Here is a 24,729-nt window from a genome sequence, read left to right as displayed (position 1 = left end):
CCTGGCTCTTGCAACTGTGGGAAAACTCCTCGACGCCGCCTGCTGCATCGTGCAACAGCGCTATTCAAGGAATCACAATCCATTGGCCCCAAAGCCCCAGCCAGCCTCCGATGGGCGCGACGCGCCGACCTTGTCCTCGCCCCTCGCGACTCCCCGCACTGAGTTTACAATATTTAGCAATGGCTGCTTACGGCGGAAGAGGAAAACGACCCGTCGGCGCCTAACCTAACCGTGCACCCTCAAAAGCATCGCACGCTCTGTAGGGCGTAGGTCGCTGAAATGCAGGGCGTAGTTTTTGCGAGAACTTCGTCGGGTTAGGGAACGGGATGCATCGTAACGCTGGCAAGACGCCGGTGCAAACTTAAACGAAGCGACGGTAGCGACACCCGATAGATGCCTTCAACGTGCGGTGGCAGTAGCTTTCATTTCGGCTGCTGCTAGACTGCACCACTAGCTTCCAGAAATCACGGAGTCTGCGTGTATGTCACGTTTGACGTCACTCCGTCCTATGATGTCATAAGAGGGTGCCGTGACATCACAAGAGTGCCCCGAGTTTGAATCGGAGCGGCGGGAAAAACTTTTTCAACTTGAAATCCAAATTTTTTTGAAATAAATGCATCTTTCACTCCCGGACAAGCGGCAACAAAGTCATGAAATGTTGAACTATCAGATTTTGGTAACAAAAAAAATTTGATAGAGTTCTCCTCACTGTCCCTTTAAGGTAAAGCTTAGATTATGTCACTCGGTTACATCACGTAATCATCACACAGTTGGAGTTTATCTTAATTGAGGGGCTGATCTTAAAAAATATTGCTAAAATCATTGTCACACCTATTAAAATATTAAGGAGCATGTTTTTGTATGCTGATTTCAGATATCGTATTTACACGATTGTAAGTCGATTTGAATGTAAATCGACCCCCCCACACCACATTTCTGGAAAAAAAATGTCTTTAATATTAGAACATGATAGCACTATCCTGCGGCCTCCGCTTATCGCCAGCGGCTATCGGCTGCCGCGCGCGGGAGTGCCTGTGGGCACATTTCAAAACGAAAATGTATTAGTCACTGGACTACTCGTCCACGCTTGCGCCATCATCCTCACTAGCGTTGCCGTCGTGATTTCTGCTGCCGTCCCACAGCTCATTGTTCTAACATCGTCGTGCGGTGAAATCCCGCACTTCGCAAACAGCCACATCATGACATCACGTGGAACAGCTTAAAATTTTTTGCCTCGCTGCAGCTGCCACATCTGATCACCCGTTGCGAACGTCAAACTTGTGGCCCGGCGCACAGTTGTTCATTTGGTCGGCATAAAGAATGACAGCCGTCTTGAATGTGGCTGTGAACGAGCACCAGTTGCTTACTGGACTCGGAGCACAAATAACGAATGACGAAGCACTACATTAAAAACTTTTCAAAATGCGGCCGGCAGTAGCCAAATGCGTCAGTGCCAAAGAGAAACTACGCGTGAGTGGCGTTGGCTCTTCTGTTGGCTACCGACACTCCTCAGCGCCGCTGCAGTTCCGAGTGGGGGTGGTGCCACCATTGGAACAGTGGCCCTTCCATCAACTATCGACGCTCCCTTGAGTGCTCCCTTGAGGTTTGAAAGTAAACAACAAAAAAAAAACTTTGACGACGCCTATTAAGAGTAGAACACGAATGTGTTATTGGGCTGCCCCTGCTTATCAGCAGACGCAATCTGTGGCCACGTGTGGGGAGTGGGCTTCTGCTTATCGACAGCCACCATCGGCCGCCTCGCACGTGGTGGGGATGCTGGTTCTGCGCGTTGACTTAACAGCTGCTCAAGGCCAGCGCCAAGAGCGATGCGACGGAGCCGCGCAGCAAAAAAAATGCAACGACGCCGTAGCGTGCCTGATATCTCGTTTGTCTTGCCCTTATTTAATGGTGCGATGCTTTGGTTTCGCTTTTCAGTCGACCACCCACTTTGGGTTTTCAAAATTTGAAAAATAGGTTGACTTAAAATCGTGTAAATACGGTACATGTGCCATTTAGTTTTATGTAACGCTAATACTTGTGCACTGATGTAATATGTTATGTAACTTTTTGTCAGGAGCTTTTAACAGATTGTGCTGTAAGTAACTTGAAGAAATGCATGCCATTGCTGCTTTTTCATGTCATCAATGCAATAAGAGCATCCTGCCTATCATAGAAGTTGCTTTATAGGATTTTCAAGTTGCCACTCCAGACACAGGAATAGTACAGAATTTTTCCCCTGTTTCTGAAGTGGCAAATTTAAAACCTCATAACTCAGCTTCTGTGACTAGCAGGATGATAAGTTTATATGATTGCATTCTTTGATGTCAAGACAAACCAATGTCATGTATTTTCATATGTTCCATGCAGCAAAATTTCTTGTGCACCAGGACTTGTTTTACATGAGCCTAAAGTGCAGAATTGTAACTTCATGAATAAAATTCCCCTGGCCCAAGAAAGCCAGGCTGGAAAATGTGCTGTTTCGCCGGCCCTGGGTTGGATCTGGTCTTGAAGCTGTGGGTCTGGGGTGGACTCAGGCCCGTACATAGAGGTCCTTTGTCTGGCTTTTGATTGATCATTGCAAAATGAAGTACATTTTGGGTGCTCTGTGAATGACGTGGATGAAACAGCCATGATGGGAACTGAGAAACAAAATTACTCAGTGCTTAATTACTTATTTATAGTGTCTGTTATGGTTGCATTTTTCTCGAACAAGTGAGAACAGCTAGACAATGTTTTTTTTATTATTATTATTTTCTCCTCATGGTCCAGAATGTCTTGGACATATAAGAATCCTTGCGCTAGAGTCCTTGCAGGGTGTTTGTCATTTGCATGGAATGAAAGAAATTTGAACTGCATCATTTGTGGGCTGAGTCTAATCAGAGTCAGGTAACTGCGCATGTGCATGCTTGGCCATGTTGAATGATACACGAGAGGCTACGTTTTTCAGTGATTGAAGACCTGCATCGAAAGACTGCTCTTGCAGGGTCTGAAGTGCAAAATGCAGCAGTGGGCTATGCTATACTGCGGCATTCTTAGTAGACCGTTGTAACACCTTACACATGGCTCATCTGCACAAGTGCAATTGTCTACTCAAGTACAGAGCACTGCTGGCTTGGGCTGTTTCAGCTATCAGTGAGCACATACCACCGGATCTACCAAAGGCAGTCCATATCTGGTCTGCTTTGTGTTAATCTTAATGACTGCACATTTGAATCTTCATAAGAACCACCAGAAAAAGACCTTCATATAACTGCCCGAAGGCCTGGGCCTGGGCCAGGCTCAGACTTTTAAGTCTGGGGCTCTGGTCGGGCAGTGGCCTTAGAATTGGATGCATGCAGTGAACAGGGGTGTACTACAGGTATTTCCCCGTCTTTGTCACCTCGAGGGAGACCAAAAAAAGTTTCCTGCTCTTCTATTCGTGCTTTTCCAAAGTGTGCAGCATGCAGTGACTTGCTAGCGTAAGGTTTTCCAGGAATAGAAACCGGTAGGTGTTTTGAGTGCAATGTTTGGAGGCCGTTGCTTACCTCAGTGGCCATGGTGTGGGGATGCAGGAGTGCTGCTGTACGGTCCTCCTGGCACGGGCAAGACGCTGCTGGCCAAGGCAGTCGCCACCGAGTGTGCCCTCAGCTTTCTCAGGCAGGTTGCCCCCCCTGGACTTGTTCACCGCATTGTTTGTGCATCTGAGGGAGGTTTTGGGTGTAGAGTAAGCATCTTTGTTCGCACCTCATATTTCTCTTCTTTGCATTGACTTCATGGCTTTGAAGCTAAACTCTGTTAGTTTGCATTACAGGTGGCGGGGCAGTTTTCTCTTTATGTAAGGGGTCTGGCTGTTAATGGAATTGTTAAAGGTGCGGGGCTTGGAGACAAAGGTTATATTGAGGCTGTTAAAAAATAACAAAAGAAATGAAAATAAGGTTTGAAGTGCGTGATATTGTTGTGACAGGAATGTAAGCCATCCTTGTGCAAAACAGTTGGTGTGACAGCTAAGCCAGACAATTGCCATGTGGTTTTTGCATTATTGCTTACTCACTATTTTTGAGGTTAGTGAACGGAGGAGGTGCAACATTACTGGTGACTAAACCTAAAAGACATCAGGGATACTACGCAAATGGCTAGGCCAGTTTGTTGTATGATGCATAGTGTTAATAAATTTAAACAAATGCGTCATGAATTGGGTAATAACACATAGTTTAGAAGGTGGCACCTTCCTAAAAAATTTTTAAAAGCTGCGCAGTACATAAGGTTGTTAATGGGCATTTGTTGCATTTTCTTTCTGCAGGATATATTACAAACTTTGAGAAGTGTAAACACCGGTCTGTCGATACAGGTTCAAGGGACAAAATTGTAAATGGTTACCTATAAATTTGCTAACCACTTTCTTTTTTGTTGCCACGGTGCTCTATCTACTCTTTAGAGCACACTTCAGATAGTTACGTAAATGAGTAAATAAAAAATTGGCTATGGTTTACCTCTTGTTAAACCTGGAGTGACGCGATAGCTACAGCTGGCCGAGCGGAACTTGGTCACGTGACCAACCAGGTGACGAACCACGTGATCAGCCACGGCGCCCCGCCGCCGGCAGCTGCTCCGCACCACGTGACAGCGTGGCGGTGCTGCCGCGCTGAAGGCTCGAAATGCTACCGTAATGTAGCTATCACTACAAAACATTCGCAGTGTCGCTTTCCTGAGCTTATTGATCACTCAGCAGTTTTTTCTTCTCATTCTTGAGATAAGCTTGCACCCCAGGGACATCTGTTTCAAAAAGGCTGAGACAAATGATTTATTACCGGAGTCTTTTTCCCAAACAGCAGTCAATGTTTTGGCTTTCGTTCTTTTGTTTTTCCCTCTTCTCTCCTGCAGTGTCAAGGGGCCGGAGTTGATCAACATGTACGTTGGGCAGAGCGAGGAGAACGTCCGGGCCGGTGAGTCCCCGTCGTCTTTCAGAAAACAGAGGAATGGAAAAACAAGAAAGCATAATGAAGCAGAAAAAAATTTCGCCGCTGTAGCTGTGGGGCTGTGACATCATTCTGCCAAGCCTGAGATCGTGGATTGAGAGGCTCGAGGTCCTGGCGAGATCACGAGTGATGCATTGCCATCCAGCTGCAATGGGTGCATATATGAACGGAAGCAGAAAGAATCATTTCAACCGATAACACAACGTGGTGGCACAAAAGACTGGAATCTGCTCTGGGTCGTCCATTGTGCCTGCTCTCTGCAACACCTGCCTGGCCACAGCCAACAAGTGTATCTCTGAGTAATTTCCAGGAACATGAGTTGTGTCTGTTTTTTGCTATGAAACGGCACCTGTCCTGTCGTCTGGTTTGTGTTTGTGCTTGTCTGTCCGAACTACCTCTCCTCGTCCTGCAGTGTGACCAGCAAGCCCAAAATTCTAGGTTAAGACTGCTTGTTCACTGGTGTGTAATGCATTGCAACACACCGAAGAAAAAATTTAGGAATGTCATAATTGATCAGATTCACTTCTACATGGCATCTTTTATAGCCAGAGTATGATAGTCTATTGAAGAAGTGTAATAGGCCCGTTTCACATGCAATTTTCTCCTGCGACACTGCGAATTCTGTCGGTCTGCGACTGGGGAGGGCCGTCGGTCTAGCCGCAGACAGCTTGCGATCAAGTTCCGCCCGGTTGGTATTCAGTCGCAGCGTTGGTGTGTTCGGTCTGCGACTGACCAGTGGGGAGCGCCAAGACGGCGTGCAACTTCGGATCACATGGTAGCTGTTGCCGCGGTGGAAGCAAAACTGTTTATTCTAATCAAAAGAAATATTGCCTTGTATCTAAAAATATGCTGGTCATAAAATCATCAACACATTCCGTGTAATGTTTCTGCCACATTTATTAATGGGTTGCCTATGCAAATATCAAGAAACATTGCCTGTCCCTCCGACCGAATTCGCTGTGTCGGTGTTGCATATGAAAGCAGTGACCCAAAATCGCAGTGTGACCTCACTGACTGCACCGAGTATTTTCGGTCCAGTCGCAGCATAGGAAACGGGCCTTAGCCTCGAATGTGACTGGAGAGCAGTGCTACCTTTCTTTATTGCTGGGATAATTTGACATCTCTTGATTGCTGTTCTGTTGTTTTCAAATAGGCTTAACACAGAAGCAAACAGTGGCCTTTGCTATAGACAGCAAAATAATTAGTTTTTGCTGGTGGTTTTTAGATTCGGTAAAGCAGAATACCAAACAAGGCTGTCCAATTTAGGCTATTTTAGGTGTACCAAGTGGTCTTTGAGACATTGTTGCTTGTTGCATTGCCTGCAGTTGCAGACATGAGCGCTGTCTGTGAAAGTTTCCTTCTGGTTCCATCTTGTAAAGGCATGTGCGAATCGTGTAGATTTGTGTTACCGGATCATTTCACAATTACGAATCTCGGAGCTTGCTATGCTACTCATTCAGAGTGTGCTGCAAGAGCCATTTTTTCATTGTGAACAAAATGCTTACTGCGCTGCTAATACTGGTTCATGCTATCATTAAAAAATGGGCTTCTTTCACTAAACGGAACCTCACCACTGTAAATTTCATTGGCTGTGAGCTTTTAATGGAATTTGCGTTTGCTATGTGCCTATTGACGACATAGGACTTGAGTGTTTTGGGCCCATCGTAGTTGTTATGACATTGGGCACCATCAATCGACATTCTGGGGTGTAGTTGTATCACACAGGAACCAAAGTTTACCCACAACGATTGGCTTGAGTGTTTTATACAGGCTTCTCATTCAGTCATTTTGAGTGTGTGATTGCATTGCACTGCTTGGAGTTCCCTTCCGTTGTTACTTTAAGTGTAGTGTTTTCTTTTTAAATACTGTGTGAAACAATGCTAAAGCAGCTCTAAGCAGACAACCGAAAACCAAATAGGGCGGCATGGTAGAAAAAAGGTCTTGTGCGGGCACTCATAGGCTACAGTGTTGACCGGAACTATAGTCTCTATCCGTGAAATGCATAAGGTGATTGAACACAGGCACGTGTGTCATTTTTTTTCATCGAGCAAGAGCTCAGAAATACTTCTGGGTGACAGGTGGCAGGAGTGGTGGCGGTGCTGACCACACTCGACCATTTGACGCATTGACGTGCGATTGATTGGTACCAGTCTTGGAAATTGATTTCCAGAGGGGGGAAAGTTGACTTGACAGCTGCATAGTTTATCTGCATGAAAAGGAGAGTGCGCAACAAGCATTTATCTTACGCAAACCTTTGAACACCTCTTGTGTTGCCCTGTAAGGCCAAAACTGTGCATGCTGGGCCAGGGTGGCATGATGCTGTGCCAGTTATATTGCACTTGAATACTTTGTTCCCTATGGCACATGCCCGCGATTGTTGTGAACTGGAAATCAGCACAGCTTATTGCAAGAATAAGGGCTGAAGGAAGGTAATTGCTGGCATTCCACCAAGCGTGGACTTTGCTTTTTTTTTTTCCTATTGCTGCAAAATCGGAGCGCCACATTTGTGTGCTCTGTGTTTCCCAGTGTTTGCCCGTGCCCGAAGTGCGGCTCCCTGCGTCATATTCTTCGACGAGCTGGACTCCCTAGCTCCCAACCGTGGCCGCAGTGGAGACTCTGGAGGCGTCATGGACAGGTGGGTCTTCATGCAGCATGCGGCTCAAGGCAGTGTTGGTTTGCCAAAGTTGCATGTGTTGAAGTGCTATTTCATGGGAAGGAAACTGGTAACAGTGTGTTTGTTGCACCATTGCGGTGTTGAAAAGCTTCTCTCCTGTACTCTGTGTTTTTATCGTGTCGCATTTCTTTGGCTCTCAAGCACTGGCTTGGGCGGTGAATGGAAAATGCTTTTTGGCCCTTTCTATACCTTGCTGTCCTTCATGACTTCATTGCTTCACTGAAGGTGTGGTTCTGCCACTGAGAGTTATCTTGTTGGGAGGGAAAGAAGGCATGTTTATGAAGCATTGGTTGAAAGAGAAGATACAATACAAGCAGCATAATGTTATAGGCTTGACCCAGCACCACAGCTTCCACCTTCCGCCATGCTAGCTCGCAGTGCTGAAAAAAGAGAAGCACCTTAGTCAAAAAATGCTCATGTTTATTGAACGATCTCATATTGTTATTGAAGAGCAGATACTTATCATAGTTCCCATTCACAGTTTGATTTGCTTAACCCTTTAAATGCTAACTGATAATCTACAAGCTACTGTTTTTAGCTCTGGCCGCCGCGGTGACTGAGTGGTTATGGCGCTTGGCTGCTAGCCCGGAAGACACTGGTTCAGTCCCAGCCGTGGTGGTCACATTTCGATGGAGGCGAAATTCTAGAGGCTCATGTACTGTGCGATGTCAGTGCACATTAAAGAACCCCAGGTTGTAGAAATTTCCGGAGCACTTCACTGTGGCGGAGAGCGATAGGCATTCCGTTCTGCAACCGCTGAGTACACTTGTTGCTAATGCTGCTGTCGAGTCATTCAGTTCAACCACCTGGTCAACTTTAAAGTGCACTGACATTTTTTGTGGGTGTGAGTTAGCCCAAGAAACAGTTTCTTTTGAAAGCCCTTTTTTTTCTGGCTTTGTGACTGGCGGAATGCCGTCACCACTACATGAGACTATTCACCACCTGTTTACAGGAGGCATTCAGAGACCTGGATTGGAAGCAGTTGGGAATAAGGTTTAATGGATAATATCTAAATAATCTGCGATTTGCCGATGACATTGCCTTGTTGAGTCACTCAGGAGATGAACTGCAAATCATGATCAATGAGTTAGACAGGCAGAGCAGATCGATGGGCGTAAAAATTAACATGCAGAAAACCAAAATAATGTTCAACAGCCTAGCAAGGGAACAGCAGTTCACATTTGGTAGCGAGAGCCTGGAAGTTGTAAAGGTCTACTTAGGGCAGTCAGTGACAGCTGATCTGGATCATAAGAGGGAAATAATTAGAAGGATAAGAATGGGGTGGAGCGCATACGGCAGGTTCTCCCAGATCATGAATGACAGGTTACCAATATCCCTCAAGAGAAAAGTGCACAACTCTACGTTACCGGTACCGACTACGGGGCAGAAACATGGACGCTAACGAAAAGAGCTGAGCTTAAGTTAAGGACAACGCAGTGAGCCATGGCAGGAAAAATGATAGGTGTAACGTTTGAAGACCAGAAGTGGGCAGAGTAGATGAGAAAACAAACGCGAGTTAATGACATCCTAGTCGAATTCAAGAGGAAGAAATGGGCTTGGGCAAGGCATGTAATGCGAAGGCAAGATAACCGCTGGTCCTTAAGGGTAATTGAGTGGATTCCAAGATAAGGCTGACGTGGCAGGGGACGGCAGAAAGTTACATGGGCGGATGAGATTGGGAAGCTTGCAGGGATACAGTGGCTGTAGCGCAGGACAGGGTTAATTGGAGAGACATGGGAGAGGCCTTTGCCCTGCAGTGGGGGTAGTAAAGCTGATGATGATGCTTTACTCTTAAGTGTTATCATATTCACGTGGATTGAATGAACTTCAAAAAGATGCACTCCCAAATCTGGGAGCAATGTGCACATGACATAATGGCAGAGATAATGGAACATGTGTTAAATGAATTGCTGCCTGTCAATTGGTGCAGATGAAAACTGTTGCCACGTCTTTAATTTTATCTGCAAAGCATAAAGTATGCAGCAGTGCGAATTCTATGCCCTTGTGGAGCCTAGCTGTGTTGGAGATGAACTCAGAGTCTCGTGCACAGTAATGTCCTGGCTTGGTATTGGCCCCAAAGCCAGCTGCTGTGCTGGGATGCTGAAATCCACATGACCAGGTGCTACTGCATTTTGCATGCTCTGCACTGGCATATCCTCCATATTTATTGCACGGTAGCGTATATAGCTTGTTCGGTTGAAAAGTCGTTGGCGTAGTAGTCATCAGCACTGTGTATCGGAAATAATCGGTGGCTGCATAAAAAAAATGGTATCATGGTAATTTGTGCTTCTAGTGATTGATGAGTGATTGGTGTGTGATAGGCGGTGACAAGTAAATAAAATCATTGCAGTTAATTGACTAATTGAAGGAATGAAAAAAAAATTGGAATAAGGAGGGCCCAAAGGTGTCAAAATGGTCAGAATGAAAAGGTAATGGTTGATGATGCTAAGTAATTAAATTTAGAATTTAATAGCAACATATATCTAGTTGAAAACAAAACTGTGAATTGTGACCAAGGTACCTCACTGTGAAATGCTGGGAAATAGAAGATGTAGCAGGATTGCTTGCAAAGAGCAACAACATACACCAAAGAAATAAAGAGACAAAAAATGTGGACAGTGCACAAGCTGATATCTGGTTGTTGACTCGCAGTCATTCATAGGCAGCGAGTTCCTGTTTTTGCATGGCCATGCCACAGTGTATCAATCTGGTGGATTTTCTTTTTCTTTCTCCCTCTTTGACAGAGTGGTGTCCCAGCTGCTGGCCGAAATGGATGGCCTCAACAAGTCGGCGGACGTGTTTGTCATTGGCGCCACAAACCGGCCCGACTTGCTGGACCCAGCCATTCTGCGGCCGGGGAGGCGAGTGTGCAGTGATGCTGTCGTTGCTCTGTCTAGCTGCTGTCGCTGCTCTGCTGCTTAAAGGCACTCTCTCATGAAAGGTGGAACTGCGAAAAAGGGTTAGGCCAACGCAAAGGAACACACAAGGCACTTTGAAGCGCAAGGTGTATTTTAGTGCTCTCTGTGATGCTCTGATAAGGTGCCATACATGTTATCCACCTGTTCCTTGAGCAATCTATATGTCGTGTCTGTTCGTTCGTGTTGCCCTAACCCTTTCATGCAGTTACACCTGTTGTCAGTATGAACGAACTACCCTGGTAAATCTAATTACTCTCTCATATCTTTGTCATTCGCCCTTCCTCTCAAGTCTGAACTTCTGATTGTCACTCTAAGTGAACACTGGATAGGTGTGCAACAACTTTGAGGATGTAAATTAGTCACGTGCCTGTTATACCAACTTTGAAAGCAAAGGTGGCAGAGCCCTACAGTGTGCTCAGCATCCAGATAATCCCCATAGCGCATCTGCAGTGGCAGTGAGAATTGATGTTCTGTACTAGAGCAGTCACTTTTGTGAGCCTGCTTTCATTTCTTCAGCCAGGATTCCTGCCATTCAGTGCTGATCACTTGTAAAATGGACACATTTGAGCGCAGTTTTCCTACTGTAGTATGTCTTTTCGGGAGTGGCTGAGGTGCCAAATGGCTGTGGCATTCACGTGGCTGGCAGTTTCAAAGCTTGGCTGTGTGTTAAGGTTGGTGGAAGTCTCCACTTTCTTATTGCGTCCACGACTGCATGTTGCAGGTTTGACCAGCTCCTGTACGTGGGCATTCCCTCTGACAAGGACTCGCAGCTCAAGATCCTCAAGGCCCTGACCAGAAAGCAAGTTGTCTGGTTTTCGTTTGTTCCTTGATATTTGTTCCTAATGCGTACCATGTGGTCCTTCTTCAATTTGATTAGTATATCAACAAAGCACCTGAAATATCTGAGCCCCCATGAGACAGGGGCTCTGGTGAAGAGGCTGCACCACAGCGTTCCCCAAATGTGTGTTACCCAAAAACGCCTAGTTCTGTAGAAGTTCGATTTCTGTGCTGTTTTAGCTTGTAAATATCCACCAAGGTTATGATCCCTGGGTTGACGAAGGCTCAGTTATTTGTGTAGACATGCAAGATGGGACTCATGAGGGGCTTCAGCACAGAGCATGCCAGCATCAGATGCTAACAACCATGCCCGTGCATCAGAAGCCCTGCTCCTGTACAACCGGTATAGTTGTGCATGGAGGCTGTATGCCACTGCTAGCAGAACTGCTGACTAGGAGTGGAGTGCAACAAAGGGTGTGAAGAGCACGCCACCTTTCGGGGTTTGCCAAAGGTGCTTTCTTCTATGTTTTTGTATTGAAGCACCAGTCTTGTCCCTGGTGCCCAACTAGATGGCGTCTCGAAATAATGTTTTCAGTGTTGTTTCGATGTGTGGTCCTAATGCAAGAGAGTAAACTATCATATACAGTACAATCTCATTGATACTAATCTCGTAGGGCCCAGAAAAAAATTCGTATCTTCTGAAATTTATAATCATCCAGAATGAACAAGAAGAAGAAAGGGAATTTTAATGAAAGAAAGGCGGAGAGGTCGGCCGGTGGTAACAGGGCCCTGGCCTGCTACTCCACACAGGGGAAAGGGAAGAGGAGGAAAAGGAAAGTGTGAATGAAGGCTGATGATGGCATAATACAATGAGTTTCACGGGTGATGTCTATGCACACGCACACACACACACACACAACACTGGCTGGCGCTCGCATCGCGGTTACTGGACACACATAAAACTCAAAACTGGTGTCTGCAACACAACACCGACACATGTCATTAACCATGTAGGTTGTGCACAGGCGGTCACAAACGAGTATCCAGGCCTGTTTCACACAAAAAGTTGAGCAGGGCTTTTGTCACACGCCACCAATCAGAACGTCTCGTCCTTGCGCCCAGAAGAGTTTCCTCAGAGAGAGGGCGAGAGTCCAGGTTTTTCACGGTCGCCTCCAATGTTGTTCTTTCAGAAGTATACTTCGGGCACGCGCAAAGAAGGTGTCCAATAGTCTCTGGTGTGTTGCACTGTGCGCAATTTGGGTTACTTTCGATGCCGATCTTGTGAAGATAGTGTTTGGTGTAGGCAACGCCAAGCCGTAGCCGGTGGAGTAAAGTCCCATGACGTCGCACCACCACAGAGGGGAAATGTAATCGTGAGCCAGCGTCAAGCTTACACACGCAGTCCTGTTGATGACTCGGATCATGCCAGTGCGACTGCATTGCCGCCTGCATTAAATGCGCCAACAAGGCTCCAATGTCTGATCTTGAAAAGGCTATCTCAATGAAAGCACCATCACTATGTGCCATCCGAGCCTCGGCGTCAGCACGCTCGTTTCCCGCTATGCCGCAATGGCTCGGTATCCATTGAAACTTTATGATATGGCCGCGGTGGAAAGCCTCGGCTAACAAAAGCACAATCTGTTGAACCAGCTGCTCGCATGCTCTTGGTTTTAGATAAGTTTGTACGACCTGTAATGCCGATCTCGAGTCGCAGAATATAGTCCATTGCTGCGCTGGCTGGTGACCAATATAAAGGACGGCTTCTCGTATGGCTGCCAATTCGGTTGCCGTAGAGGACGTTTTGTGCATGAGCCTGAAACGGTGACATGAGGCATTTCCTGGCACTATCACCGCTGCAGCTGAAGAAGTGGTCGTAACGGATCCGTCCACGAAAACATGCTGGGTGTTAGTATACATAGATGTAATGTATGACAGCGCCAGCTGTTTCAGTCCGACTGTTGGAATGTGCGTTTTCTTTGTTATCCCTGGGATTGTTGTCCGTATAGATGGTTTTGGCACTGCCCAAAGTGGCACCTCCGCAATCTGGTGTGGCGCGTAGTTCGAAGGCAGCGCATTGCGCTGCATCCAAAGGGCTCTGGAAAAGGCTGCATCTGGACGCACCGCACTAATGTTAGTCAGGGGGTGATGACGATGCCTGGTCAGATGCCGCAAATGCACACGAAGTGGCTCCTGTTGAAAATAAATTCGTGCTGGGCAGGCGCGGGCCTCATAAAATGTGCCCCATGTAGAAGTTTTACATGGCAAACCCAAGCATACTCTTAAAGCACAAGCCTGCGCGCTTTCAAGCACACGCAGGCCTGATAGTCTGACCCCCGAGAGAACGGGTGCACTGTATCTGAGAAGGCCGACTACCAGCGCCTGGTACACGTGTAGTAAAGATCGCTCAGAGGGACCCCAACATTTTCCTGCCATACACCGCACAATGCTTGCAAAGCTGTCGAGCTTTTTCTTGAGCACAGAAATGTGCTTCGTCCAGGACAGGTCACGGTCTATCGTAACACCTAAGAATTTGTGATGTGTTACGTATGGAACAATTTGCCCGTCGATTGTGACCGGATACCACGCCATTATCTTGCGTGTGAAAGCCAATGTTACGCTTTTAGTTGGCGAAAGTTCAAGCCCCTGACGGCGCAAGTACGCAGACGTAATGGACACCGAACGCTGCAATCTTGCTTGCACTTGGGGACGCGTGACACTTGATGTCCAGATGCAAATATCGTCTGCGTAGGCGGATATTGAAACAGTCTTCGGTAGTTGTTTCAAAAGGCCAATGAGCACGAGATTGAACAACGTTGGACTGAGCACTCCTCCCTGAGGAACACCACAAGCAACATGATGATCTGCTGTGTCACCTTCAAGAGTCTCCATGTAGACTGTCCGGTTTGTCAAATAGCTTGCAATCCAATTGTGTAGACGTCCGCCTATACCACATTCTTCGAGTGCATTTAGTACTGCATCATGCTGAACATTATTGAATGCGCCCTTTATGTCGAGGAAAAGAGCAGCAGTCAACCTGTGACGGCGGTTTTCATGTTCTACCGTTGACACGAGATCAATTACACTGTCGATGGCAGACCGGCCTTTGCGGAAACCCGTCATTGTGGAAGGGTATAGCCCATGTTTTTCAAGGAACCATTCTAGACGGGTTAGCACCATACGCTCCATCGTCTTGCCAATACAACTTGCCAGAGCTACTGGTCTGTAGGATGTTAATGTGAGTGGCGATTTCCCTGGTTTGAGCAAGACCACAATGCGGCTTCTTTTCCACTGCTGTGGTACAGTGGCAGAGGCCCAAGAGTGGTTGAACAATGTTAAGAGGGCTTCCATTACCTGTGGGCCTAGATGACGAAGCGCATTGTATGTTATTCCATCAGGTCCTGGGGATGAAGGATGCGTGCAAGCAGAAAGAGCTGCTTTCAGTTCTTGAATTGTGAAGGGGATGTCCAGTCGATCGTCCATCGTGGGGGGAGCACATCGATGCTGCCGAGGTAAAGAAGCGCTTCCGGCAATTCTCGAGCAGAAATCCTCCGCCACCTCTAGTTCTTGCCGTCTATCATGAAGTGCCAATGCACGGAAAGGGTGTTTCTGCTGGGGAAATGTCGGCAGTGCTCGAACAACGTGCCAGATTGTGGAGAGTGGTTTGCGGGGATCCAATCTGCTGCAAAATGACCGCCACCGTTGTTTGCCTAGGTTCTCCAAATAGCGCTGTATTTGCTTCTGGGCACGTCGAGAGGCCCGGAGATCCGAGACATCCTTTGTCCTCCGGTATTTTCTTTCTGCGCGCCGACGAATCGCCCGAAGCTGCGCGTAGATCACATCCACTGGTGCTGTGGAATTTGGCGCTGAGATATTGCGTGTTGCATCGTGCATGGCCGAAATAATACGCTGTTCCACATCTGTTGGATCAGCGAGTTTCCCACAGGTTTTTTCTAGAACAATGCGGAAAGCACTCCAGTCGGTGCAACGTATTTTGGCATTTGGAAGACGGTGAAACCACCGTAGCTGCACATACGTCGGTATGTGGTCACTTCCATAACTTTCAATATCAGCACACCACGTTGCGAACGATGACAGGTGCCTGGATACAAATGCAAGGTCCAGGCAGCTGCTGTAGGTAGTCCCGCGTAGAAATGTCGGCGTGCCATCATTGAGCAAAACGAGACCTGCATTGTTCATGAACGTGGCGATATCCCGTCCTCGAACGTTCGTAACGGCGCTTCCCCAGCCGTGGTGATGCGCATTGAAATCTCCTACTATTATATGGGGTTCCAAAACGCTGTCAAGTAGCGATTGTAGTCGTAGGGCATCAAATCGACCCCTTGGTGGTATGTAGCCACCTATAATAGAGATTGTGCGCCCATTCAAAGTCACAGTGATTGCTACATACTCGTTGCTACTGCCCCCAGGAATTTGATGCCGAACGTAAGTGAGGTCACGACGGACGCATAGTAGTACCTTGCTCAAATGCCCAGCCGCTTCAGAGAGGAAACTTTCATAACCGGACAGTCGAAAAGGAGATGTGATATTAGGCTCACATATTACAAGCACCGGAAATCGGTATTTGAAGATCCTCTGCCTGAGATCTGCTAGGCGGCCTCGCAGACCTCGAGCATTCCATTGTAATACTGCCGATCGAGAGATTCTCTCCTGCAGTGAGGGTGCTGACGACGGTAGAGCCATAATTTTGACTGCTATTAAAGGGTGGCAAGCACCGGTTCAATAGCGTCTAAAATTTGGACAGCAGCCTTAGCAATTGGCGTGTCCACTCCAGCAATTATCAGCCGTAAGGTGCCTATCAGCTGTTTCAGCATCGCCCTGATTTGATCATCTGTTGTCGACACAGCCGGCGGACGCACAGGCGGACGTGTCACAGAGCTTACAGTACGCGATGGTAGAAGTGGCCACTCTGCGGGGTCCTCCTGGGGGGTTGTCAGTCTTGGCTCTTGCGGAGCTGGAGGCAGTGGCTTTTGCGCGGCAGAGCGGTCTCGGTCCTCCTGATGTGTTGACACGTCATTTACTGAGCTCAATTTCTTCTGCCGACTTCGTGTCCTCCTCCTGGAGTGACGTACTGCGATTGCTGCTTCTCGGTGAGTAGAATGGTCTCTCACCATTTTCTTCAAGATCTTCATGTCTGTTTTCACCTTCGGACATTCCCTAGATGTTGCCTCATGAGGACCTTTGCAGTTGGCACAAACTGGAGACTCAATCGTACATGTAGGTCCATCGTGCACGCCACCACAACGCGGACATGTTTTCGTGCTCGTGCACGCAGCACTTACATGTCCAATCTTTTGGCATTTTCGGCACTGCACCGGTCGGGGCACATAAGGACGCACTGGGTGCCTCACAAAACCCACTTTCACATGCGATGGTAAAGTAGTACCCTCAAACACTAGTTTGACACACCGTGATTTGCCGAAACGATGGATGTCAGTTATGCGAACAGAACTTGATAGCAGTTGCACCAAGCCCATATCCTTGATCTGTATGTCCACGTCAGAAATCACACCAGCAGTAGTGTTAAGTCCATGAGCGAAGAACGAGCGGACTCGTATGTTGCCAAGGACAGACACGGTCTTCAACTTATCCAGGGTTGCCCGGCTAGAGACATCAACAGAGAGGATATTCCTTCTTGCGTTAATACGCACTTCTTTGACTTGGCCCGGAACCAGTCGTTCAAGAAGAAGAGTCAAAGTCTGCCTGTTGATGGAGTTGAGATTCTCTTCCTCAACAGGCATGTATGAAATTGTGTAAGTGAGAGATTGCTCACTTACATTGGCCTCGTTGGTTGTTTTCTTGCTCACACTGGATTGGTGAGGCATCTTCGCTGGCACAATGGACTTGTTAGCCCGCTTCGTACACACACTGGGCCCACACTCAGTCGGGGTTTTGGAAAGCTTCCTCTTCAGGCGCCGACTCACAATCTCGGTGTAGCCTCCGTCGAACTCCATGTCATCCGAGTCAGAGAAACTGGACGATCCCGGGAGCTCTGAGGGGAGATCCATACTGCATCCAGGCTGATCTGTGCAGTTCACACTGCTAGCCACAGAAGGCAGCAGAGGCGGCGGGTCATCCGCCATCGCCTGGGACGGCGAGGTTGCCTTGAAGGCTACAGAAGCACAAAGTATTTCAAAAAAACAGGAGCTCGATCAAGAGATGCTGCCGTTCGCAGCGCTCTTCTTCTTCCATATACAGATGCATGGGAAATGAATTCACTCATATTTCTTTATGGCTGACGGGATTTATTTATGGTCTCTTGGCCATAAGTCACTACTTGTGGTGCTTACAGCGAGACTGGTGATTGCAACATCAGTGATGTGTGGGCCGCATGCTGCCGCTCACTGTTAGCGGTGCATGCAGTGCAACTAGCAATTGCGGAGTCAGCAATGTATGGGCAGCACTTAGGGCTCGAGAGTACGGTCACTGCTTGTGCATACGTGTCATCTGTAGTGGCTTGAGAGAGTGTATGGGACATCCGAAATTGGGCACATTGTACGTAGCACTGTCCAACTGAGGGATTTTACGAATTTATGTCGTCCTGAAATTCTTATCAGCCGTGTTTGTATCACTGAGATACTACTATGTGTACGATAGTGATATCAGTCTTCATGTTCATGTGTTCATGGTTATATAAGCATTTCATGTACTTTCTGTGTGGAAGTGTGCAAGTTGGTGATAAAAGAGCAGGTGAACATAAAGAGCACAAACAAATATCTGTCATTCAGAACAATGTGCCAGTGCAAGGCACCTTTGTGTGCTGTGTGATGTCAGTGCATTTTAAACTTGAAATTCATCCAGAGCCCTCCACAACAGCATTTCTCATAACCCACCTGTTAATTTGGGATACACCACTACAACTCAGTGCCTCCTCCCGAACATAAGGGCAAGATTTTTCGTTGCATTTTGTGTGGCACATTTATTTGGTAGCTTTCGTGCTCGGCTGCTGAGCGTGATGAGGTGGCATGTGTGATGCCTGGCTAGGTAAAGACATTTTATAGTAGCAAAATGCCAAAGCAGCCTTGGTGAGATTTCGGCGCACCACGTGGAACTCCCCAGATAAGTGAGTGTAATAATTTAGGGCCTTGCACTACTGCTAAATCTCTCATAACCTTGGTGCCAGTTTCAGATGTAAAATATACCATTCCCTTGAAGGTTTCGACTGGCCGAGCGCTTGGATCTGGCCTCGGTGGTGGAAGAATGTCCACCAAATCTGACCGGTGCCGACTTCTACTCTCTCTGTTCGGCCGCCGTGGTGCATGCCACACGAAGGCACATTGATCAACTAGAACAAGGTGAGCCGACTCTGGCAGAATCACGCTCACTTGGCTTTAATGGCAGCTCCTTGACACCCAGTTGACAACAGCAATACGGATTCACACCGCATAACAATGAGTCATCATACATCAGGAAAGAAGGAAGGCGGAATGCTTAAAGCAATCCTGTACTTCGTTTCATACTTAGCAGTCAACGCTGTGGAAATAGTGTGCCTGCAAAACCATGCTGTTACTCCACCACGTATCATTCGTTCCTCTCCAAGCCTCAGCGAATGATTGGACGAAAACAAAGAGTAGTATAAAACTGAGTACTAGCGTTGGGAACCACGGTCGAAGCTGTGAGGCGCTCTGCGTTCTGGCCCTCTGGCTGTGATATTCACTGAGTGTGAACTACTTTTTAGGTGTGGATAGAGTTTAAGTGATTCTCCCTACCAGCTGCATACCATACTGCCACATGACATTCTTACTTCTTGCAATCTGAATTAGTTACTTTACGGAATTGTGACGAAAGGTAAAATGAACTGCAGAAGGTTGCCAGTCGTGGTACTTGAGATTTGCAGCAACGAAATAGGCATGCGTTCACTTTGGTTGTAGGGTGAACTACTTTTCGGGTGGGGACTTACCTAGCCTGTGCGAACAGGCATGCTAACTTCGGCAGCGTTGACTGCTATGTATGCAACCAAGTATAGTCATTAGTTACCTCACCTATGTGCTTTTCTTTTGTGCATAATTAAGGGACTCAGTAAACTTTTTGAATAGCATATTAGGTTCTTTTCGTTCATTACTTTTCACAATGGGTTTTTTTGCTTTGCTTTGTTTTGTGCTACCTTGTGTAATCCAAGTAGCCTGTGCCTTGGCGTTGCTCTTTGTAAACGCTTTCTTCATTCCGTTGCTTCTTTTTAGCAACACCCAAACCACCTTTTGACATGTCCAGTGCATCCTGTGCATATGCCATAACAGCCGCTTAAGCACATGGCATCGCATTGATCAAGTGGCACTGCTAACATCTCTGCGTTTTGCATTCGTAGACCTTCATAAAATGAGAAAGGGAACAAATGCATTCCTTGTTGGTAGCAATAATGGCATCACTCAGTCTATCCATGATCTGTTCCACATGGCAGGAAGCAAATTGTGCTCCTCAGATGTTACTGCTGTCACTACTGCATCTCAGCAGAGACAGCATACAAAGTCGATTTGTCTGTTGCTTGTTGCGACCTCACAGAGTTGTATTCGACGGGCAAGAAAGCGTGCTGTTTGTGGAGTGAGCTTCTGCCTGCCGCAAGAGACCCTGCTGCTCCAAAACAAGCTAGCACGCTTCTTGACTGTCTGTTGGCTTGTGCTAATTCTGAACTGCCTGCTCTTCTTGGTTTGTCATCGTCGTACATTCTAGTGGAATTGGGTTTTATATTATTTTTTAGCCAATCACTTTTTACGAGGATCTGTGCAAGTAACATAACATTGCAGGGTGACCAGCGCTGGACGACCAGCTCGGTAACGCTGCTTACCTGAAGTAGAGCCATGTGAAAACGAATATAAAACACATGCCACCGTTATGTTTTTCCTTCTCGGAACATGTTGTGTATGTGCAGCCAGGTGACACTTCATTGCACAGTACGCTTCGAGTGCCTGCAGATTAGAAACTGGTCATATTATGTCAAGCTTTGTAGATAGCAATGGAGTTTACGCTTCCGTTGTCTTGTTTTCTCTCGACTTTCCTCGTGCAGGTGTTATACCAATGGACGATCACAATGTTCTGGTGACCCTAGAAGACTTCCAGGCTGCCCTGAAAGAGCTTGTGCCCTCCGTCTCACCATCTGAACTGGCACGCTACCAAGACATACAGCAAAAGTTGGCTGGGCCAAAACCAGTTGCCGTGACTACGTAAAAGCACAGAAGACTAGAATGTTTTTCATTACGTTGGTTTTCTGTATAATACAGAGGTGTTGATTACTCTTTTAGATGATGCATTGTGTCAATTTCGAGCCAGTTATAGCACTTCCTAAAACATTTACAGAGTGTTACTGTAGTTGTGGCAAACTTTTTTATATTTTAGCGATCGTGCATTTTAACCTTGTTGCCATGTTGCCTGCTCTTGTGTGTTTTAAATTTCTGCAGTGGAGGAGCCTGACAAAACATGTAATTATATGTATTCCTCACTAGTGTCTGGTTTAAATGTTTTGCACCATGTGTTGCTCCACAGATGTTGATGCCTACAAATGGCACATTGTTACACAAGCAATTGAAAAGCACAAAATAATTGCCTCATGGGAGTGTCTCAAATAACAAAGTACAGCAAAAAATGTTATCTGCATGGTACACGAAAGTAGTGCATGTCGCATTCGCACAGCCAGAAGTTCAAGGTGTGTACAGTTAGACCTTGATATAACGAAGTCAGTGAAATTCACATGCTGCATTGAAATTTCGTTACGTTGAGGTTCATCTTGTAGCATGCAAAACATCGTTCAAAACTTATTCTGGATCACCCACTGGAAAAGACTTTGTCTGCAGTGAAAGTAGGCTGTTAATTACACGCTGTCCTCGCCATTGATGCTTCAACGGCGTTACGCGTCGTTTGCATGACTATAGAAATTCCATGGTGTCTTGCAAGCTCGCGTCAGCACGTATATCACATAAAGCACCTTGCGGATGTTGGAAATGGCAAACCTGCCTTAAATTTTGGTTTTGCATTTTTCGTCTTCTTACGTGTCCCCGAGCACAGAGCACATTGCAACGCAGCAAACCATGATGGTGCATTTCGTCACCACCTCCACGCCCACGCCCCCTTTTTTTAAATTTCAGGGAGAGCGAGAAGAACGCCCTTGTCATGAAATGAAATCAGGTCCATTCCGCGCCTTGTCACTTTTCCACTGTAAGCGCAAGAGTTTTCGCATACCGCGGTTAGCGCAGCGCTCTTTGTGCATGCGCAGATGGACTCCAGCGGCCAGAAGCGGTTACACATGCGTACTGCGCTGGGTCTCCTCTCAAGTGGATCACAGTAGTGGAACACTGATAGCGCTATGCCATATCTCATGCGCTTTTGTGCGTGTGCGTGCATTGTTGGAGTAAGAAACGAGGTTGTGAGGTGTGAAGCGTAAAATGAGAGATTTAGCATTGCGCAATCTGATTCCGCACGCTGCCAGTGCGCACATGCTGGTTGGTCGCGCCGTAGGGGTGCTCTCTGCATGCATAGTGGCGCTCCGCAGCCGTGGGTCACGCTGTACTAATCTATGCCTTTGCAGCCAATGCATTTACCAATGGCAGTGACCTTTGCAGAGTTTTTTTGCCGAGATTTAGGGATCGATAAACGTGGCGCACAGACTCTCGGTGCAGATTTTGGGCAAGAGCTTATGAGAGCTACTGGCTGGCTGCACCGACACTTGTGCTGCCCCAGATGGCGCCCCACTTTGATCATCCTTGCCTCACGGCCCCATTTGGACCATTGAATTTCAGTCTGCTTATGAGCTGTGCATCTGCCGGCCTCGGGCCCGTGCAATTTTCCATTGGGTTCGTTTATAGTCAGCAATGCAATTTCGTTACATTGAAAGTGCAGCAAAATTTACTTCGTTGTATTCAAGCTGGAGATACGTGGCGCACTATTGTGAGCGATTGTGCCAATGGTGAACAAGAGGGCTGGGCTGATGATTGTGTCAGATGTGAAGACAACCAAGGCAGAAGCTGCTTGATTAGGCATCGTTTAGTGGACAGTGACATTGGGCATGGCAAAAGGGCTGTCGCTAAGTCAAAGGCTGAGGCTACGCGAGACCATCGTCTCGACGGTTAGGCTATGACTGTTCGCGGCGTCTCAGCGGGCTAAGTGGCGGGAAGCACAAGGGCAAATACTGCTGCTGCCATCTAGTGGGCTCTTGGCCAAGAATGGATGGGCAGCTAGAGGGGGCTGCCATCTCACGTCCAAATCCCCCTTTCCAGCCAAAGTGCCATTCTATCACTGGGGTCCAAAAAGGGGCACAGCAAAGGAATAGCAGAAGGCTAGGGAAAAGTAGCAAAACGCCAAAGCATGATGTGGAACATATGGCAAAGAAGCTGACAATAACACATAAACAGCGACCCCAGCAGTGGCCTAGTGGTTTGAGCATCTGCCTCGTATGCAGGAGGTGTGGAGTTCCATCCTGAGCAGTGCTCGGTAGCCACCGGTGGTACTAGAATGGGTACAAGCTTTCCTTTAGCATGGTGCTCGACCTGGGGGGGGGATAAAATGCTTGGAAAATAGGTCTGTATGACCCCAGCTTTTATAGACAAGTACCTTGTGGCATAGCGTACTCCTAGCAACATACAAAAGTAGAAAGACTCCAAAGCAAAACCAAAGATCACCAAAGAGGCTATGCAATCAGTACACGTGCTCTAGGCAGACAGTTCAAGTTCTTCGCAGGTGGGTCGGATTCTGACAGTGTCCAGTTTGGCCAGAATGGTTGCGCTTTTCTGGGAGTTTTATTTGAAACCCGAACTCCTACTCACGCGGGCGAAAGACACCGTTGGCACCAGCTGTTGAGCTTACAGATGGCACTTGCAGCTTTGGAACCTGAAGCATTCTGTTTGCAGAGGAGAGCTTTTGTGTTCGCTTCCGACTGGGTTTTTTTCTGGGTTTCTGGGTCTTTGCAAGGGCTTGCGACATGGCTGGCGCATCGGGCCAGGCAGGGGTTTAAGGCTGTTATGATCGGGCACCGAGCTCAAGAATAAAGAGAATTGTCAAGCTGGACCTCCCGTGGCCTGTCAATAGGCATGCTTAAAATAGGCGCCAGCGTGGAGCCAACACCCACAGCAGTGGTGTTGTTGGGACTCAGAGGAGCGTGGTCAGGCTGGAAAAAAGATTAGGATTATCGGAGACGTGGTTACGAAGAGAAAAGGAGAACATCCAGACTATTTACATAATGTACAAGTAAGAGCAACTGAGAATGGCTTTCAGTTAAAGGAACTTCTTAACAAACGAGAGTGCCTCGGTTACAAACCAGCAGCCTGTTAAATACCCTTCATATTCCCCAGATCCCTGACTGGGGAATAAAGTTTGCAGAACGATGTCCAATCAAGCAGCGCAGATGTAGATACTGGTGGTGCCACCCAGGGCAGGGGCCGGTGCTGATGCTCTCTCGCAGCTTGGTCGAAGGAAAGGGGAATTCTTGAACACTGTCGCGTTGACGTCTTCACTGCAGTCATGTCGATGCCTCCGTGGGAAAGGAATGGCATGCCGATTCTTGGCAGGTGGATGGAAAAAAGACCATTGAACACTCGTCTCTTTCAGCATTCTGGCGGTTTCGGAGCGTTCGAGGGAAAGGAATGTCAAGCAGTCTCCCAGCAGGTGATTGAACAACCTTGCACTTCCCGCCTGTTGTCCGAAACACGGGATCTCTGTCGAGGTCGTAGCCGCCTTTGGCATCTCCAGCGTGACCTTTCAACTAAGCATCACGCCGTATGGCGAGCCGATGTCAGACTCGGCCACTTGACGCTGCTGCTGTTGCCGCCGCCATGGTTGCCCGGCCCGTATGAGGGAGTCCTTGCCTTTATCCTTTTAGTCTGGAGGGCACGCCGGGCTTAACAGTGTCAACAACGGATGAGTCTTCCTTTATCCGCGGGAGGAAGGGTTTTCCGACCAGTAGCCTGACGAGGTGGACGTTCCGTTGCGTAACCGCTCGGGGCTAATAGCGTCGCTGGGAGAAGCCCTGTGTGGGAAGCCAACCATCCCTCTTCCTTGATTAACGACAGCTCCAAGCCTCCCATCTCCACGAATCGTCGGGGTTGAAAGTTGGTGGCCTTGCGGGACGCAGTACTTCCAGTTGAACTTCGGCAACGACCAATGCACCCAGCGCCGTTTATTCATGTAGTACTGAATTTCTCTCCGCCACCATCGGCGAAGCGGGCAAACCAACAGAATCGGCATCGCCATCGGAAGTGCGCGCCCTCACGCGAGAAAGCTGCAAGAGGGCAGTCGTGGCCTGCTGTAGTGGGCGGCTCCCCAAGTCATCCTGAGGAATCGCTCCTTGACTGGACGTTGACCGAGTGCAGAGATTCCCCACTCAGACTCTTGGACTATATTTAAGCAGAGGGACTGTGGAGAGTATGGCGTGCTACTCATGTGCTTACTTCTCGCCTTTCCTCTC

General features: G+C 47.6%; 1 protein-coding gene across 2 annotated transcripts in view; it reads left to right on the top strand.

Annotated features, from left to right (window-relative positions):
• The window catches only part of LOC144132573 (peroxisomal ATPase PEX6-like), a 72,598-nt gene extending 52,021 nt beyond the window's left edge, over positions 1–20,577 (top strand). For both annotated transcript variants that reach the window (XM_077665065.1, XM_077665066.1), the window contains exons 17-23: positions 3,552–3,636; positions 4,861–4,922; positions 7,482–7,590; positions 10,374–10,490; positions 11,269–11,346; positions 18,498–18,637; positions 20,344–20,577. In XM_077665065.1, coding sequence (XP_077521191.1) covers positions 3,552–3,636; positions 4,861–4,922; positions 7,482–7,590; positions 10,374–10,490; positions 11,269–11,346; positions 18,498–18,637; positions 20,344–20,504 — 752 coding nt within the window. In that variant the 3' untranslated portion in view covers positions 20,505–20,577. The remainder of the gene's footprint in view (positions 1–3,551; positions 3,637–4,860; positions 4,923–7,481; positions 7,591–10,373; positions 10,491–11,268; positions 11,347–18,497; positions 18,638–20,343) is intronic.
• The last annotated feature ends 4,152 nt before the right edge of the window (positions 20,578–24,729 follow it).

This window comes from Amblyomma americanum, chromosome 5, assembly GCF_052857255.1.
Source record: "Amblyomma americanum isolate KBUSLIRL-KWMA chromosome 5, ASM5285725v1, whole genome shotgun sequence".
NCBI classification, from domain to species: domain Eukaryota; kingdom Metazoa; phylum Arthropoda; class Arachnida; order Ixodida; family Ixodidae; genus Amblyomma; species Amblyomma americanum.
This window is presented reverse-complemented; position numbering and strand designations above follow the sequence as displayed.